The sequence below is a fragment of the Lactuca serriola genome, chromosome 9 (assembly GCF_051521515.1).
Source record: "Lactuca serriola cultivar US96UC23 chromosome 9, Lser_US96UC23_V15, whole genome shotgun sequence".
Lineage (NCBI taxonomy): Eukaryota > Viridiplantae > Streptophyta > Magnoliopsida > Asterales > Asteraceae > Lactuca > Lactuca serriola.
In genome coordinates, this window is record NC_136416.1 from 75,880,424 (window position 1) to 75,896,641 (window position 16,218).

General features: G+C 32.9%; 2 protein-coding genes across 3 annotated transcripts; both read left to right on the forward strand.

The window, feature by feature from the left end:
- Positions 1–324: 324 nt before the first annotated feature.
- Positions 325–3,884, forward strand: LOC145072910 (U-box domain-containing protein 32-like). 2 transcript variants are annotated; one of them, XM_079019402.1, is made up of 8 exons: positions 325–892; positions 1,069–1,190; positions 1,331–1,452; positions 1,557–1,866; positions 1,935–2,081; positions 2,159–2,689; positions 2,777–3,499; positions 3,584–3,884. In XM_079019402.1, the coding sequence occupies exons 1-8, from the start codon at positions 703–705 to the stop codon at positions 3,764–3,766; spliced, it is 2,328 nt and encodes a 775-aa protein (XP_078875528.1). In that variant the 5' UTR covers positions 325–702; the 3' UTR covers positions 3,767–3,884. The 2 variants fall into 2 exon arrangements, with proteins under 2 accessions (XP_078875528.1, XP_078875529.1); XM_079019403.1 differs by lacking the exon at positions 325–892 and having other exon boundaries at positions 1,550–1,866.
- Positions 3,885–9,779: 5,895 nt separating this feature from the next.
- On the forward strand, positions 9,780–14,293 carry LOC145074253 (C2H2-like zinc finger protein). Its single transcript, XM_079020663.1, has 10 exons — positions 9,780–9,949; positions 11,030–11,210; positions 11,304–11,440; positions 11,593–11,637; positions 11,709–11,762; positions 11,883–11,987; positions 12,095–12,307; positions 12,388–12,473; positions 12,551–13,377; positions 13,472–14,293. The coding sequence occupies exons 2-10, from the start codon at positions 11,030–11,032 to the stop codon at positions 13,726–13,728; spliced, it is 1,905 nt and encodes a 634-aa protein (XP_078876789.1). The 5' UTR covers positions 9,780–9,949; the 3' UTR covers positions 13,729–14,293.
- The last annotated feature ends 1,925 nt before the right edge of the window (positions 14,294–16,218 follow it).

The following is a 16,218-nucleotide window of genomic DNA, read 5'->3' on the forward strand; positions in this document are numbered from 1 at the left end:
TTTTTTTTGTATATTAACAAAATGTAAAAGTTTTTGTGAATGTTGGTAAATAAATAGTTATATTTTTCTTTGTTTGCCCTTAAATATAATTGAAAATAAATAACTTAAAAAGGAATTATATATTATTGGTCGCCTAGAGTAACCTTTTTATTAACATCCTAAATTATTTTACATAGAATTTGATATGAATAAAATTACATTCATCTAGTCGTTAAGTTTTAAGTTTTAATATTATTAAATTTGAATAAAATATTTACTTGTTACATTTTCAACGATGGATGACCTTCCATAAATAACATTCTCATATTTTTAGGTTAGAAAAACTGGCAGACAATGATGTGTATCTTGGCACAGTCCATTGACTCTAGAACACCATGGCCAAGTCCACTGAGATTGAACTCAAAAAAAGCGAAAGAATCAACAGGAATTTTAATATTTATGGAGTGAAAGTGAAGCCAATGGCGCTGTAATTTCTCAGTAATTGTTCGTGTTCTTGTCTGCACCTTTTGATCTGTTCACACGTAATTATACTCTCTATTAAGAAACCTTTATCACTACCGATAGGCGATAATCCACAGTAGTCCCCCACTACCCTAAATTGTACCATATTTACTTCTATTCTCTTCGATTCAACCAAGTAAAAATCTGTATCCATAGTCTTTGGGTTGGGGTTTCTGAAAGCGTTACTAATTTCAAAAATCGATGGGGAGTGAGGTGGAATTGATCGAGGAGACAATCGAAGAGTTTAACGACGTCGAACACACCGTAATTGTGGCGGTGGGGAGGAACGTTAAGGAGAGTAAATCGCTGATATTGTGGGCTTTACAGTGCTTTGCTGGAATGAAGATTTGTCTCCTTCATATTCATAAACCTGCTCCGTTAATCACACTCGGTAAATCATTCACTTCACGCACTGCTGTTCCTGCTGCTTTATGATATGAATTTGTCAGTTAATTTTGGTTTGAAGTTTGCGAATTATCCTACCTATTGCCAATCGATTGGAGCCCTAGCAATGTTTTTGTCACGATTACATAATCCGGATTGTTTCCAATGTTCATAATTTTACAGTGGATGGCAAGTTCTATGAAAGTAGTCTAAAACAACAGGTGGTTAAGGCTTGTCGAGAGCTTGAAAAGCAAAAGATGCACAAAATCCTAAATCAGTATCGCCTCATTCTTGATGAAGCTGGGGTAATTTTTCAATGTTTTTGCTCTTTCTCCTCCTTCATTTTCTTCATTTTTATCATATTGGATTACAATTGAAGATATATTGTAACTTTTTAACATCCATGGAAGAAATTTTAGTCATTTGGAGTTTGGTATTTATGTAGGTGGAAGCAGGTAAGGTGTGGATAGAAGCTGATAACGTTGAAACAGGTATTGTGCAGACTATAGAGCAACATGGGATTACGTGGCTTGTTATGGGAGCTGCAGCTGAGAAGCTGTATTCAAAGTATGAGTTTCTATATGCATTAAGTCAGAAAGAAACACATATATATAAATGTAATCAATTTATCTTGTTTTTTTGTTAATGAACCAAATTCTTCAAGATTGCAGGGATATGTCAGAGCTCAAGTCTAATAAATCAATATATGTTTGCCAAAATGCCCCACCCACGTGTCAAATATGGTTTGCTTGCAAAGGCCACCTCATCTATACAAGGAGTATGAAGGCATTATCCTCTTTGCCAGCTGGCGAAGAGACAATGCTGACACTTCGTCATGCAATTGATGCTGACGTGGAAGTGAAATCCATTCGGTGTTTGGAGAATTCAATGAAAAATGGGTGTAGCTCTTCAACTTCAAATCATTTGATGATTGTTGATACAAAAGATCAATTGGTTCGATCACTTTCTGATATGTTTCTGGTATAATACCTCAAATTTTGCTTATTCATTTTGGGAAAAATATATATTAAATGGTTTTTTTTTTCTAGGAAAAACCTCAAGAGCTTTCATCTTCTGAGTTGCATGATAAACTGGAGTATGCTAAAACAGACGCTGAAAACTCAAAGCAGAAGGCATTTGAAGAGTCAATAAGAAGATGGAGGGCAGAAGAAGATGCTAAGGACATTTTGCATAAGGTGAATTTGAATTTCTTTATATTTAGAAAACATGAATTAAATAGTTTGTTAAGAGTAACTTTTTAACCTTGTTGTAGGCGGAAACATCAGGAAACACATGTATGGAGGAAATCACAGAAAGAAAAGCAATGGAGGCTAAACTGTCGAAACAAATTGAAGAAATAGAAACAATGAAGAACCAAAGAGATGAATTCATAAAGGAGCTTCAGAAAATCAAAAACCAAAAACCAGAGCTTGAAGACCGAATTTCAAAGGCACGTGATACAGAAAAAGAGTTGGAGGAGAGAATCATTCAAGCAGTGAATCTGTTAATCACTTTCAAAGAAAGTCGAGACAAGTTGCAAGATGAAGTCGATAATGCAAGGAGACAAATTAAGAGACTTACAAAATATATAAAAGAGGACACCACAACGAATTTGTCACAAGCACAATTTTATAAACCCTCGTTCATGGAAATCATGGAAGCTACTCAGGATTTCAATCAATCATTGAAGATCGGAGAAGGAAGAAATGGAAGTGTTTATAAAGGTATTCTTCGCCATGTAAGGGTTGCGATTAAGATGTTACCTTCCCTTGGTTCTCAAAGCGATGCAGAATTTGAACATGAGGTAAATTACACTTTTGGTCCCTATAGGTTTTGATATTTTTTTACAAGAATACTAAATTACAGTTTGGGTCCCTGTGGTTTTGTGTAGGCAGAGGTTTTAAGTAGAACGAGACATCCAAATATCGTAACCCTAATCGGAGTTTGTTCAGCAACAAGGTCGTTGATTTACGAGTACCTCGAAAATGGAAGCCTTGAGGATCGAATCATTAGTTCTAATTCTAAAGCGAAAACTCCACCTCTTCCATGGCATACACGAATACGAATCGCTTCAGAGATATCTTCCGCCCTAATTTTTCTCCACTCCAGTAACCCTCAAATCATCCATGGAAACGTAACCCCAACCAACGTTCTTCTCGATTCAAACCACGTATCCAAACTAAGCGACTTAGGAATCAGTTTCGTTTTCTCTAAAATTAACGATCCTGAGGTTTCTGCTTACATCGACCCTGAATTTGTTGAATCCGGAACGCTTTCTCCTTCTTCTGATGTATACTCATTCGGAGTTGTGTTGTTGAGAATGCTAACAGGGAGGCCAGCTTCGAGTGTTGTGAATGACACGAAATGTGCGATGGAATTTGGGAATTTTGGTGAAATTTTGGATTTATCGGCTGGGGATTGGCCAATTGAGCATGCGAATGAGTTAGCTGATTTGAGTTTGAGATGCTGTGAGAAGAATCCATTGAAGAGGCCGAATCTTGTGAATGATATTTGGAAGACATTTGAGCAAATGAAAGATCGATTTACATTATCACCTGTTGAGCCTGAGTGTCATCGCAAAATCCCCTCTTATTTTGTATGCCCGATTTTTCAGGTACCTAAACTCAAGAAATAGCAATGTACAGATGAATGAAAGTATTATATGCATTCATTAAAGGATTTTGTTGGTGATTTGCAGGAAGTGATGAAAGATCCATACATAGCAGCAGATGGTTTTACATATGAAGAAGATGCAATAAAAGGGTGGTTGAACAGTGGCCACAAGACTTCACCCATGACTAACCTTCAACTTGAACACTGCGACTTACTACCTAATCATGCTCTTTCCTATGCAATTCAAGAGTGGCAACAAATTTCCTAAAATACCCTTCTAGTTTTTGACTTTGACTTTTGACTGTGCATAATTTGTGCAGCACAATGTAAAAATATGTATAGTTACAGTAATAATTTTATATTTAATTTATTTCTTTTTCTTTTTAGTTGGTTTGCTTTGGTTTCTTTCGACTTCTTTTAGGCTTAATGGATCTCTTCGTAAAGATACTAATGATAAGAAAAGTTACTACTTCGTTCAACTATAAAAGATAATTTAAATCTTAATTTACACGCTTCTTTTTAAAAGAATAGTTAGTTAAATCTTAGTGCATCTCAAATGGTCGACATGTAGTATGGCTTAAAGTTATGGTTATATCATTTTTTTTACTAACTTTAACCGCTATTTAAATGTCATTTATAATGGTTCTTGTAATAGTTTTTTAAGAAAAAAAGAAGACGACAAATTTAGCTTAATTATATAATTATTTAAAAAAAAAAAAATAACCAAAAAGTTTAGAAATGTCTCAAGGCTACTAAGTCACTTATTGAACTGCGATTAGGCCATAATGGGCTGTAATTTACACTTATGGACTGTGAATTTTTTATGGGCTGAGCCTACAAGCCTATAACTACATAAGCATCTACTATTTAACATTATACATTAAGCACTCATACAATATGAGTTGAAGAGAAGATATCAAATGCGATTGAGGAAAGGAAATCGTAGATTGAGCAAAGAAAATGCCAATGAAGATTTCATCATGCAAAATTAATAAAATTCAAACTTATATTTAATTTTAAATTTTTTATGATATCGCAAGCCAAATGATGAATCGCAAACCATGAAGGTTTACCTGCATTTTCGATGAATATATGAGTCATTTCTATATTTTTTTGGCTATTTTTTGGAAAAATACTTTAAAAGGTTAGCTTTTTTTTTTTTTTTTTTTTTTTTTTTTTTTTTTTTTTTTTAAATTTAACTAATTCAATCATAAAAAAAAATTAATATTCACCTATCTAAAATGTTCAATTTAAAACTTCATTATTTAATTTGTCATTTTTTAATATATTTTTTTTCATAAATTAGTCTTAAAAAAACTTAGATGTTTATAAAATAAAATAAAATGCCTTAAAAGATTTTTTATGATTTTTTTTACAAAACATCATAAAATAAATAATAAACCTTTTAAAAGAGCTTTTGATTTGTAGAATAAATATTTCACCGACAAACACTTTTATAAAAAACAAAATCACAGTAAATAACATTTCTATAAAAAAAATCTAATATCTTAGAAAATAGAAATAGATTTTATGAGGTATAGTATATTTGTAAAAATATCCTCTTAAATATTTCGCCAGTATATAGTAAATGTAATTATCCAGATTGATGATGTGATTAGCTTTTATGTCCAAATGCAACACTTTTCAGGAAAATGCAATACTTTACATATCAAATGCAACACTTACTATTTTGAGGATCTTTTAGTTATTCTTTGAAGTATGATTGGATGATGATTTTCTTTTCCTAATTTGATCGACCCATTACATGGTTTTGTTAGAAATAGACGTATCTCAGGTTTTGATTTGATCATAGTTAAAACAAAGAGATATTGGACGTGTTTAACAAAATTAGCTGAGAGACGAGAGCTGTAACTTTTATTTGTGTATAAGTGTTTGGAAACTAGACGAAAGCTTTTAAAAGTGTAAAATTACATAAAAAGGAAAAGTCAAAAGTTTGTAAAAATTAATAGTTCCCAAAGCTATTTTGAAGTAACTTTTAGATTATGAGCCTTCTAAAAAAATTAAAAATAAAAGCTTGGAGTTCGTACTACTGAACACAATTTTTTCTTTAGTTTGAGTTTTTAAATGCCAAAAGTTTTTGAAATCACTCAAAAACTTGCACACCCTTTAGGCAAATGCACCAACAATGTTTATTATTGATATTGATATTGATATAGATATAATTACATAAACAATATTTATTATTGATATTGATATTGATATAATTACATTTTTCTGTAGTGCATGAAAGTATTGAAATAATCGACATTAAAACGCTTACAAATATGTTGCTTTTTACAATTAAAGTAGCAACAGACTATAAAACGTTTTATAATTAAAGTCCATCACTATTCCATCAGTAATACGACTCCAAATACTCGACATCAATCCATCACACAATACATCTAGTGTTATTGCATCACTTAGGATCTGCTGCTAATCATTTACAAATATGTTGCTTTTTGGTTGTTTAAACTTGGTTTCAAAGTTGTTTGAGCGATAAAATATGTCAGATTAACAACAAATATTTTCATCGTGAAATGACATATTAAGTTGCTAAAATTATTAGCCACCAATATATACTAACTATAAATTTACATTGCTAATTCATTGCTAATCTGTATTTTTAATGGATTAACGAGAGATTTAGCCTTGTCTAAAATCTATATTTTTTGGTAGTGGTATATACATCAGACAGCATGAATATAGAAAACTTTGAGGTTAGTGGCAGTTTATCATTGCAATTTTCTCAAACTAATGATTCATGATTCATATGTGAATATCTACTTAAATAATATGGTTATATGGTTATATAGTAATATGTTAGAAGATTCACATATGATTTTCAATACTTTATAACATAATGATCCACAATTGAATAATTATTTTGGGCTATATAATTATATAATCATTATATGTGTTTGTAAATTTTATAAACTTATGTTACAAGTATTTAAGGACATTATAAATTTATACAAACATAGTATTTTGGGCTATATAATTACATAATCATTATATGTGTTCGTAAATTTAATAAACTTATGTTACAAATGTTTTAAATGAAAAACATATACTAACGAATTAACAATAGAAAGACATGAGATGTGAAATGACGTTAAATGACGTTGAGGTTAAGTTATCTACGATACAAATTTGTAAAACAAATCATGCTTTTCATTGGATTAATGTGTTCGGCATGAAATGCATTTAAAACCTCTTATATGGTTTAAAATGAACACAAATATATAATTAGCTTTATACATATTTGATGCATCGCACATTTAAAATTAACGTTTTTAAATATAAAAAGTATGTGCAAACGCCATCTAATTCATGTGTTAAAAAATGCTATAAAGCAAATTTCGTAATTCGTATAGAAGAGCTTATTGTTAAGAGATGGCTTGTATACTAATACTTTAGCCATTGTCTTTTTTTCAATGCTTAATTTTATAAAAAGTAGACCACATAAGATGACTTGACCTTGATTAGACTTGGTTAATATTGAATTTTGCCCATTTATTTGATAATTATTTATATATTTTGGTTACATTCAAAAACCCTTTATAACAGCAATTGACAGGGTATAATATATAGGATGTGCTAAGCTTCGTAGAACCCGATTTAAATTTGTTATGTTTATGGTAAAAGGTAATAAAAAATAGAGAGATATACGACAAGTAATTCTAAAAAGCTGTAATGAAAATAATTGATTGATTCTGATTGTAAAACTATAATAAAGAAAAATATTCCAAAGACCCCATCCAACATTTATAGTTTGTTGCACTCATAATTAACTTTGTCCACGTGCTTTAAAACCTCAAAATTTCATAACAATTAAATGCAACAATATTTATTCGAACATTTTGATGTTATTTTTTCTTTAAAGGAAAACAACTAAAATGTAATTGAAAAATCCAAACTCTTAAGTTAAGACATACTTATTTTATTGACAAACTAATGTATTTTGAAAATTATATTCAGGCATTAAAATAAAATTCAATAAAAGATAAGGTTTCCGATTCATACAAATATATTCAATGTATAATCCTAATAAGTCGTTATACGAAAATAACGAGAAAAGTTCAATAAATAATCATAATTAATCAATGAATAAAGGAACCAAATAACCAATAATAAACTTCAGAATGTAAAGCGATTGATGGTAAGTGATGGCTTGTATATTTTTACGTTGGATGCGTATGCATTCTCACGATCCAAAAAATACCTTAAAACATTTATTCCCCAACTTAAAGCACAAACCTTAGTGAGTTCCATAAAATGTCATATACATCACATAACAATGGGCCTCGCCATAAGGGTATATTTCAGCCCATGTGAATGTTATGGTCCCCCATAGTCATACAATCAGTTCTGTTGCTGCACTCCTCTTGAACTCTTTTTTGATATGGTTCCACCATCGTCTTTTATACAACTGTTATGCACCCCCTATTCTATCATATAATTGCTATGGTTCTCCATAATCTTTCATATAAAAGTCACAAAGACAATCTAGCATACAATAACACTTAGCATACTACATAGTATAGTGAGAAGACTCACCTCGTAGAATCTGAAAATCCCAGTTACGCGTGAATAATCGCAAAGGGTGGTCTAACGAACCACCTAGGCATAAAATATAGGTCACACCTTATTCTAAAACCCTAACCCCGAAGTTTGACCCAAGGTCAAACTTAGCCAAAAGTCAAAAAGTCAACCCACTAGTCAACAGGCGCGCCACACCTTCTATTGGGCGCACTGTGCCCACTACTGGACAAAAATAATCGGTATTTAGCTAAAAAATCAGACACGTCCAGAAAAACCCAAAACTGCGTCGCGTCCTACCTTGTCTAACTCATATATTTCGACTTAAACCATTAGGTCCAAATCTCTAACATTCAAATACGGATCTCCTTGATGTCTGAATGGATAAAGTATCCAACTTTATCCATTAAAACCTCCCAAACAAACTAGATCTAAAACCCTAATCTCTAAAATGTCTAAGATTTAATTTTTCTTATACATGAAACAAAAGATAGAATGTAAGCACTCAAAGATCCACCCTAAAGGTGAAGTGTGAAAAGTAAAATGATCCAAAGACCATAGAGTTTTCCAAACTCCATAGATCAAGCCATGAAGGGACCAATACACCATAAAAGTGGACTAAAACACCAAAACCTCTTAGAGCCAATGGTAATTAAAATGCAATAAAGCAAGGATCTTTGCAACTTACAAAGGTCCAGAAGTACGGAGAATGCAAGGATCTTCAAGCTTCAAACTCCCAAGGATCACCTTTCTTGATTCCTTCACCAAAACTCTTCAAATTAGCACCAAAAATGGTTCAAGGAGAGAGGATAAGCTCATAACACTCAAAGAAGGCTAGAAACACGTTAAAACCATCAAAACACGTTCGGCCCACACGGGCTGGAGGCGCACCACACGTTAATGGAGGCTGAGAAATGACATGTACTTGGAGTTAATGCACCTTATATAACCTTAAAACCATCAAAACACGTTCGGCCCACATGGGCCGGAGGCGCACCACACGTTTTAAGGTGCGCCCCGCGTCCCTTCCAATAAATTCCAGATTTTCAAAATTTTCAGTAAATGCGATAAATGACTTCCATCTTCGTCCCATCCTTCTACTTTCTTATGGATTATAAAACCCCAATTAATAAGTGAAATAAAATAATTAGAACTAAAATGTTACATTTTTCCATAGGGCTATTTTGGGAAGACAAATTTGGGTTATACATCTCGCACCCCTGTGACTTATCACATCCACGTCTATCCTCATCAAATATTCAACTCTGAGAAGAACTATTAGTGTATCTCTTATCGGTGCAACACGTCTTATATATGACTATATATGTTGGAGTCTTCCATATCTCATAAGAGTCATTTAAAGAAACAAACTTGACTCCACATATATTTACATTTATGTCCAAAAATCTATAGAGATTTAGAAATAAATTTGTCTAATGTACAATGTACAAATATACATTATGCATTTCATTTGATGGTCATGTTAATTTAAATGAATAATAATAATATTAAATCTATCAACAAAAAGTAAATTATAAATGAATTTTGTAAAAGAGATACATTATTTAAGGAACAAAAAATATCATTTTGATATTTCTCCCAACCTCCTCGACCACCACCATACTTTTCCCTTTCAATTATTTTTCGGTTTTTATTTTTATTTTCCGGTTTTCTTACTCAAAGGGTTTCCGGTTTGACCGTATATATATAAAGGATTTTCCCCGGCTCCTTTTTCTTTTAATTCACTCTCTCTCTTTCGTTCTCTGTTTCGCCGACTGCTTCTCTCATTCCTCGCCAGCTTCGCACACATCAATTTCACCGGTTTTCGCAATCATATCGCCGTCTTTCCGGTGATCTCCTCCACTTATCCGATCTACGGCGATCTCTTAACTCCTTCGGTCTCACACTGGTGCGTCAAGCTCTTTCACTACGTTCGTGCTAATCATAAATCACATGATTATAACCCTAACATATATATTGTAATTTGATTCGGATACTTCTCGTTTGATCTTCTATGGGAGTCTCTTGACACTTAAAATTAATCTGTTTCCTATGATCTAATCAATGTCTTAGCATTGCGGATTCTTTCTTTTTTCTTTTTATGTATGCACGGTATGCCGATTTTCTGTTATCGCCGATTGATGTCTCTTCAACTTTATACAAAATTTTGGCAATGACGCAAGTATGATGGAATGTCTTATTGAATTTTGTAGAAATATGTACTTGTTGGATTGCTGCGTGGCCTTTTACTCTCTAGCAAGCTCCATTAATTATAACTAATGTTTATCTTTTCTGTACATCATACATAATTACGTAAGAATATGGATCTTGTGTTTTTTAGGTTAGTAATTGGGAGTTCGGTTCAGCATTGTAATTAGGGTTCCTTTTTGCTGACATCATTATTGAATCTGTATTATGTAGTAGTACATTTCGTGCATAACAATATATGATTTTAGTTTAATCTGTGCCCTCAATGGTGCTTGGAAAATTGGCATATAATGCCATTCAGATTGTTATCATGATGTAGTAACTTTTTTTTTTTTTTTTTTTTTGGGGGGGGGGGGGGGGGGAGAATGGGCACTCTTGACTCTTGGCTTACAATGTGACAGACCTTATGATTCCATAGAATACCTGGTTGGAATTTACAATTTCTCACCCAATATGACTTATTTTGTCAATTCTGTTTCTTCTCTTTTTTCCTGTACTTTATTGGTCATGGTGGTGGATTTACCTGAAAAAGGCTTGGAATGTGTATTTTTGTAGTTATCCATATAATCAGAGTACATATGACATGATATCTTTGGAACTTTAAGTATAAGCAGCATGTGAAATGTGGTTAGTATTGTGTCTATGAGTGTTGCATGTGTTCACAATACAATTACATTGAGGGGGTTAATCAAATGCCAATGGTTAATGGATGATTCTTTAACTGATGTCAACATTATTATGTCAATATGTATATGCTAATGCTAAACTCATGTGAATATAGATGCCAGTTGCAAAACTTTTGGGCACCAGTTCTGCAGATGCAATGAAAGCAGAGGAAGGAAGCGATTCATTGGATACCTTCATCAAACAAGCAGTTGGAAAAGAACCTTCATTTTCATTTTCAAGAACTGGGGATAGCCCTGTGCAGTGGATACAGTTACTTCATGCTTTGGATCAACAAGGTATTCACAAATCTTCTTATCTTCCACCATTATCTGCATGAAAGAAAAATGACAAATATGCCCCTAAATCTAACTCTTAACCTTTTTGTGTAGATCTCCCTGGTTGGCCCTTGTTGGCTCCTATGAAGATTCAGATGCAGAAATGTGAGAAATGTGCCCGTGAGTTCTGTTCACCTGTCAATTATCGAAGACATATACGAGTTCATCGTCGCTCTTTAAAGTTCCATAAGGTTTTATTATATCTTTATTATAAATTTAAATTCAATTTCATGCATCTTTAAAGTTTAAACTAGTTGCTACTATCTTTTCTTATACATATATGTAGATATTGTTTGTTAATACTAAATACTTAAATACACCTGTCTCTACTTTCATTATATAGGAGTCCCAGAAGTATAGGGATTTATTGGGGGCATTTTGGGACAAGGTAAGACTCAAATTTTTTATTTATATTTGGAAAGTTTTTTTTTGTGCTCATTATTATTGTGTCTTATGTAGCTCTCATTCGATGAAGCTAAGGAAATCATGTCTTTCAAGGATGTTAACCTGGAGGTACTTTCTCTTTTCTAATTCATTCATTCTTTAAATTTTATAAATAATTAATTAATGTGTTAATTATAAACTGTGTTATCAAAGTAGTTAAATAATTAATAAAACCCATTTCCATTTTAGGAAGTTCCAGGGTCTTCAATAATAAGAAACATTATAGCAAATCTCCGCAAGCCAATCTTTCTATCTCTCCCACAAATTTATGTCAAAGCTGGCTCTATGCTTGTGGTAAGTAATCAATCACATCTTATTTTTAACATCTTTTAACTCTAAATGAATTTTTTTTTTTATTTATTATTAACATTTTGTAATCAATTATACATTATAACTTATAGGACATAATCCAAGGTAGACCTTCTACTTCTAGACTTCCAGTTTCCTCCCAAGAATTATTCAGCATCCTAAATGATGCCAGTGAGACAACATTTCTAAGTGCTGGAACAGCTGAATCATTACAAAAATTCGTCTTTGATGGAGAAGCTGGTAAAATTGGGCTTGAAATCAAAAACCTAATTGCTGCCACCAGCTTTCTTTTCGAACAAAAATTGGTATTTTTTTTTGTCTTATTTAATTTAATAAAATATATTGTAAGCCATAATAATAAATAGAAAACTTTACACACATACAGGTCAAAGCATGGCTTGCAGACAAGGATGCTGAAGCATTAAGATGCCAAAAGTTACTTGTTGAGGAAGAAGAAGCTGCTCAAAGGAGGTATGTATTATGTATTTATGCAGTATTCATTTTTTAACAGTTTTCTTAATTTGACTTTTATTATTATTATAATGTAGGCAAGCGGAGATTTTGGAAAGGAAAAAACAAAGAAAGCTAAGACAAAAGGAACAAAGAGCTAAAGATCAGTCAAACGAAGTCAAACCGGATTTATTTGAAACAACAACTCCATCCACAGAAACATCCAGCTCTCCAACTTGCGCGGAAGTCGATTCATTTTCTCCAGATGATGATGATGATGATGATGTCATTGTTCAGTTTTCAAACAATGTAGAAGAAGAAGAAGAAGATCCGAATGTAGTGGACCCCACGGAGCACCAAAAGGTGCACGGGAACGATTTGCATCAGATGGTGGCTCGATGGCAGGTCCCGAAATCACAAAAAGGCGGTCGAAACGGGTTTTACGGATCCAAAAGGGAACAAACACATAATAAGCATAGAGAACAAAGGGCTAATGTTGTCAATACTAGTAAAATATGGACGAAAAAGCCAAAACCGGAAAATGGAGGGGTGGAAGTTGTGAAGTCTAGAGTACAAAACGACGCAACCAGTCAGAGCCAGAGCCAGAGCAACAACTGTCAGCTTATGATTGGTTCCATATCTGTGACAGTTAGAAGTCCAGGTCAAGGTCAAGAAAATGGAAATACAGAAGTCAAAAAGAACAACGTCCAGGCTGGCAGTGGCAGTGGCAGGGAACGTTCCACTGTCAAAATTTGGAGGCCACGTCATGAGTCAAGAGGTGTATCCGGAGATAGTAAAGTAAAAGGTGAGAATGGTCAAAGTCAAACTCCGCCTACGTGTCAGTCAAACGATGACAGTGACGGTGGAAATGAGCCCGAAGCAAAGCTCTTCTCTCTTGATGCTGCAAAAGCTTTTCTTGCACAAAGTACGCCCTCTCTCTCTCTATATATATATAAAAAGTAAGTTAAATTAGTGGTGATATATTTAGTAAATAATAATAATAATAATATGTAATGTAGGATGGAAGGAGGCGATATCAGGGGAGCATTCGAAGTTGATTTTATCTTTATCATCATCAAGAGAGGAGCCACCTGGCGAGAATAGTGAGAGTTCAAGCAATAATAATATGAATAATAATAATACGAATAATAATGCGACGAATAATGTGAAAGTGAAAGTGAAAGGAAAGTTTGTAATGAAGGGTGAGAAAGGAGGAGGAGGAGGAGGAGGGGTGAAGACAAAGTATATTCCAAAACAGAAAGGTGGTGTTAATTAGGAGGGACAGGGGGAGAAGTGAAGTGAAGTGAGGTTAGGTTGATTGATTTTGATTGATTGATGGTTATACGGAAGGAACAACAATATGTGCAGCTTTTTATTAACCACAACACACCAGAGTGAGACATTTTATTAAAAATATTATTGATTAGCCGGAGGTTCCAGTTTTACGAGTGGGTCTTCTGTCCGAAATTCAAGGTAAGAAAGAAAAACGATTCCATATCCATATCATACTAGTTTTTTTTTTTTTTGGTTTTGTTTTTGATCTTGTGGGGTTTTTTGGATTATGAATCTGGATAATCTTTTGGAGGTGGTGCTTGTTTTTGTTTTTGTTTTTGATGATAGGATACACTATTGAAATAATCGCAATGCAAATGCAACCACTCGCATCTGTTTTTGGTAGATTGTTTGTTGAATTCAGTTGATGTTTTTTTTTTTTGTTGGAAGAAATTGAAGGTGAGAAATGAGATTTGTAGCAAAAGGAGTTGAGATGGACTCCATGTAATTATGATTCATGAAGGCAGTAATGAGTTTTATTAGTTTACATGTACAAAATTTTTAAATTATTATGCTTGTCAGGTCCCTCAACCAGTGTTTTTTCTGAATTTTTTTTACCAAAAACAGGCAGTAGTGGCGATGTGAACGAATTTATTGCATCTTGTTAAACTTTGTCCAACATAGAAAACGATTTTATTGAAAAACACAAATGCCATTTTGCAAGTAAGGCTTCATTCAAACCAAAGGGTATTTGGCCCAAACATATCAAATCACAAATTTATACGTAAGACATTTTCGTTAGACGATTCAACCATAAAGATTGCACTGTCTGCAAAAAAATAATGTGAGAAATTCCGAAATCACCAATAGCTACATTCACACCTTTGATGATTCGTTGTTGCTTAGCCTCGATGATTGAAACATTAAGACGCTACATAGTGAGGGTAAAAAGAAAGGGATATAAAGATCATATTGGCAAAGATCCTTTGAGATCTTAAGTTCTTCAAGGGATGACATGTTGACTATAACAGAAGAATGAGCACAATGTAAAGTGGTTTTAATTCGTTTTCTCTATTTGTAGGAGAATCTCATCGAGTCCATAACCAAGTCAATATACCCTCGGTTTAAAGAATCAAAAGCCTTTTTTTTTTCATCACTTTAGACAACTCAATTAGTTTATTGACCAATAAAGGCTCACAAAGAATTTGTCAAGAACGTAATTCTTAATCAGTTTGTTAGAATCTTCGTGATTACTTAGCAATAACAAACTAAAAGGGTTACAACACGAAAATTGGCCACATACAACATGTTTGTGAATTTTGGAATAAAGTAACGAAAGAAAGGTTTCGACCTTGGGATTCAAGTAGAAGTTTTGAATTCATTTCCATGCCCACAAATGCGTTACTAATTAAAATCCTTTTCATAATAAAAGAAAAATAAAAGGGAAATTGAGTAATCTAACCATTTCTTGGGTGTTTTTTAAAAATATAATTTTTTCTTTTGAATAATAACCACTAGGTCCGGAATGGGTTATTCCGGACCCTAAAACCGGCAAAAGCCCAATACTGTAGCCCAATGGTATATATATGGGTCCAACACACAAAAAATCCGGAATACGCGTTCTAGAATTTGCAAATCCGAAGCACGATCTATCCATATTTCGGACCTAATTTTCAGCATGGATTCGTCAAACCAAGTAAGTTTTAAGTTTCTTTGCATTTGATTTTATAAAAGGATTTACGCATTTTAGAATGGTCCGAAATACGAGGAACGAATCCGGAATACTATGACCGATCCCAAGATTATCTTTTTTTTTAATAAATATTTTTGTCATTATATGTGTATTAATCTCATGTAAGTACCTTGTAGTGTTTTTCAGATTGCTTGTTTTAGTCCGAAAGTACGTATTGCAGGGATTGCATAATGATATTGTAAGTTTGGAATACAAAGAACGTGGTCTGGAACCCGATTAACTATTCCAGATTGATGTTACAGAATATCAATCCAGAATAACTATGCTTATCATTTTTTTTTCTAAATATTGTTTAATAACCCATGTTAGTCCAAATACGAGATTGCGTTAGTGAGTTTTACGGACGACGAAGTTGTATTTCATTAAATGAGCTTTTAGAATTGCGTCCGATAAAGGTAAAATCGAAAAACAAAAATTTATAATTTTAATTTATTTCTACGGTAGTTGTTTAAAATGTTGTTGAAAATTTGTTTTTGTAGATAAAAACCAAGACGTTGAGTTACAAAATAAAATAAAAAATAAACCAACAAAGACACCTGTAAAATTAAGAAATAAATCAGAAAAGTTGTTAAAACTTAAATTGAAATCAAATAGAACTCCGAAAGTTGGGACAGAGCAAGTGCAGAAAAACCTGGTATGATAGACTAGTTGCAATTATGGTTATTTATTTATTTTTTTGTTTTGTTTTTTTTTTGTTTTTTTTTGTTATGGATATGTTTCATTAAGTTGATTTTATTATTA

What these genes read in the sequence shown, in the direction of transcription:
- LOC145074253 (XM_079020663.1), top strand. Translation starts at nt 11,030, where the DNA reads ATGCCAGTTGCAAAACTTTTGGGCACCAGTTCTGCAGATGCAATGAAA. An exon ending in GCTCTTTAAAGTTCCATAAG is followed by an intron (nt 11,441 to 11,592) that starts GTTTTATTATAT and finishes TTCATTATATAG; the next exon opens with GAGTCCCAGAAGTATAGGGA. An exon ending in AAGCTGGCTCTATGCTTGTG is followed by an intron (nt 11,988 to 12,094) that starts GTAAGTAATCAA and finishes TATAACTTATAG; the next exon opens with GACATAATCCAAGGTAGACC.
- LOC145072910 (XM_079019402.1), top strand. Translation starts at nt 703, where the DNA reads ATGGGGAGTGAGGTGGAATTGATCGAGGAGACAATCGAAGAGTTTAAC. An exon ending in TCATTCTTGATGAAGCTGGG is followed by an intron (nt 1,191 to 1,330) that starts GTAATTTTTCAA and finishes GTATTTATGTAG; the next exon opens with GTGGAAGCAGGTAAGGTGTG. An exon ending in CTAAGGACATTTTGCATAAG is followed by an intron (nt 2,082 to 2,158) that starts GTGAATTTGAAT and finishes ACCTTGTTGTAG; the next exon opens with GCGGAAACATCAGGAAACAC.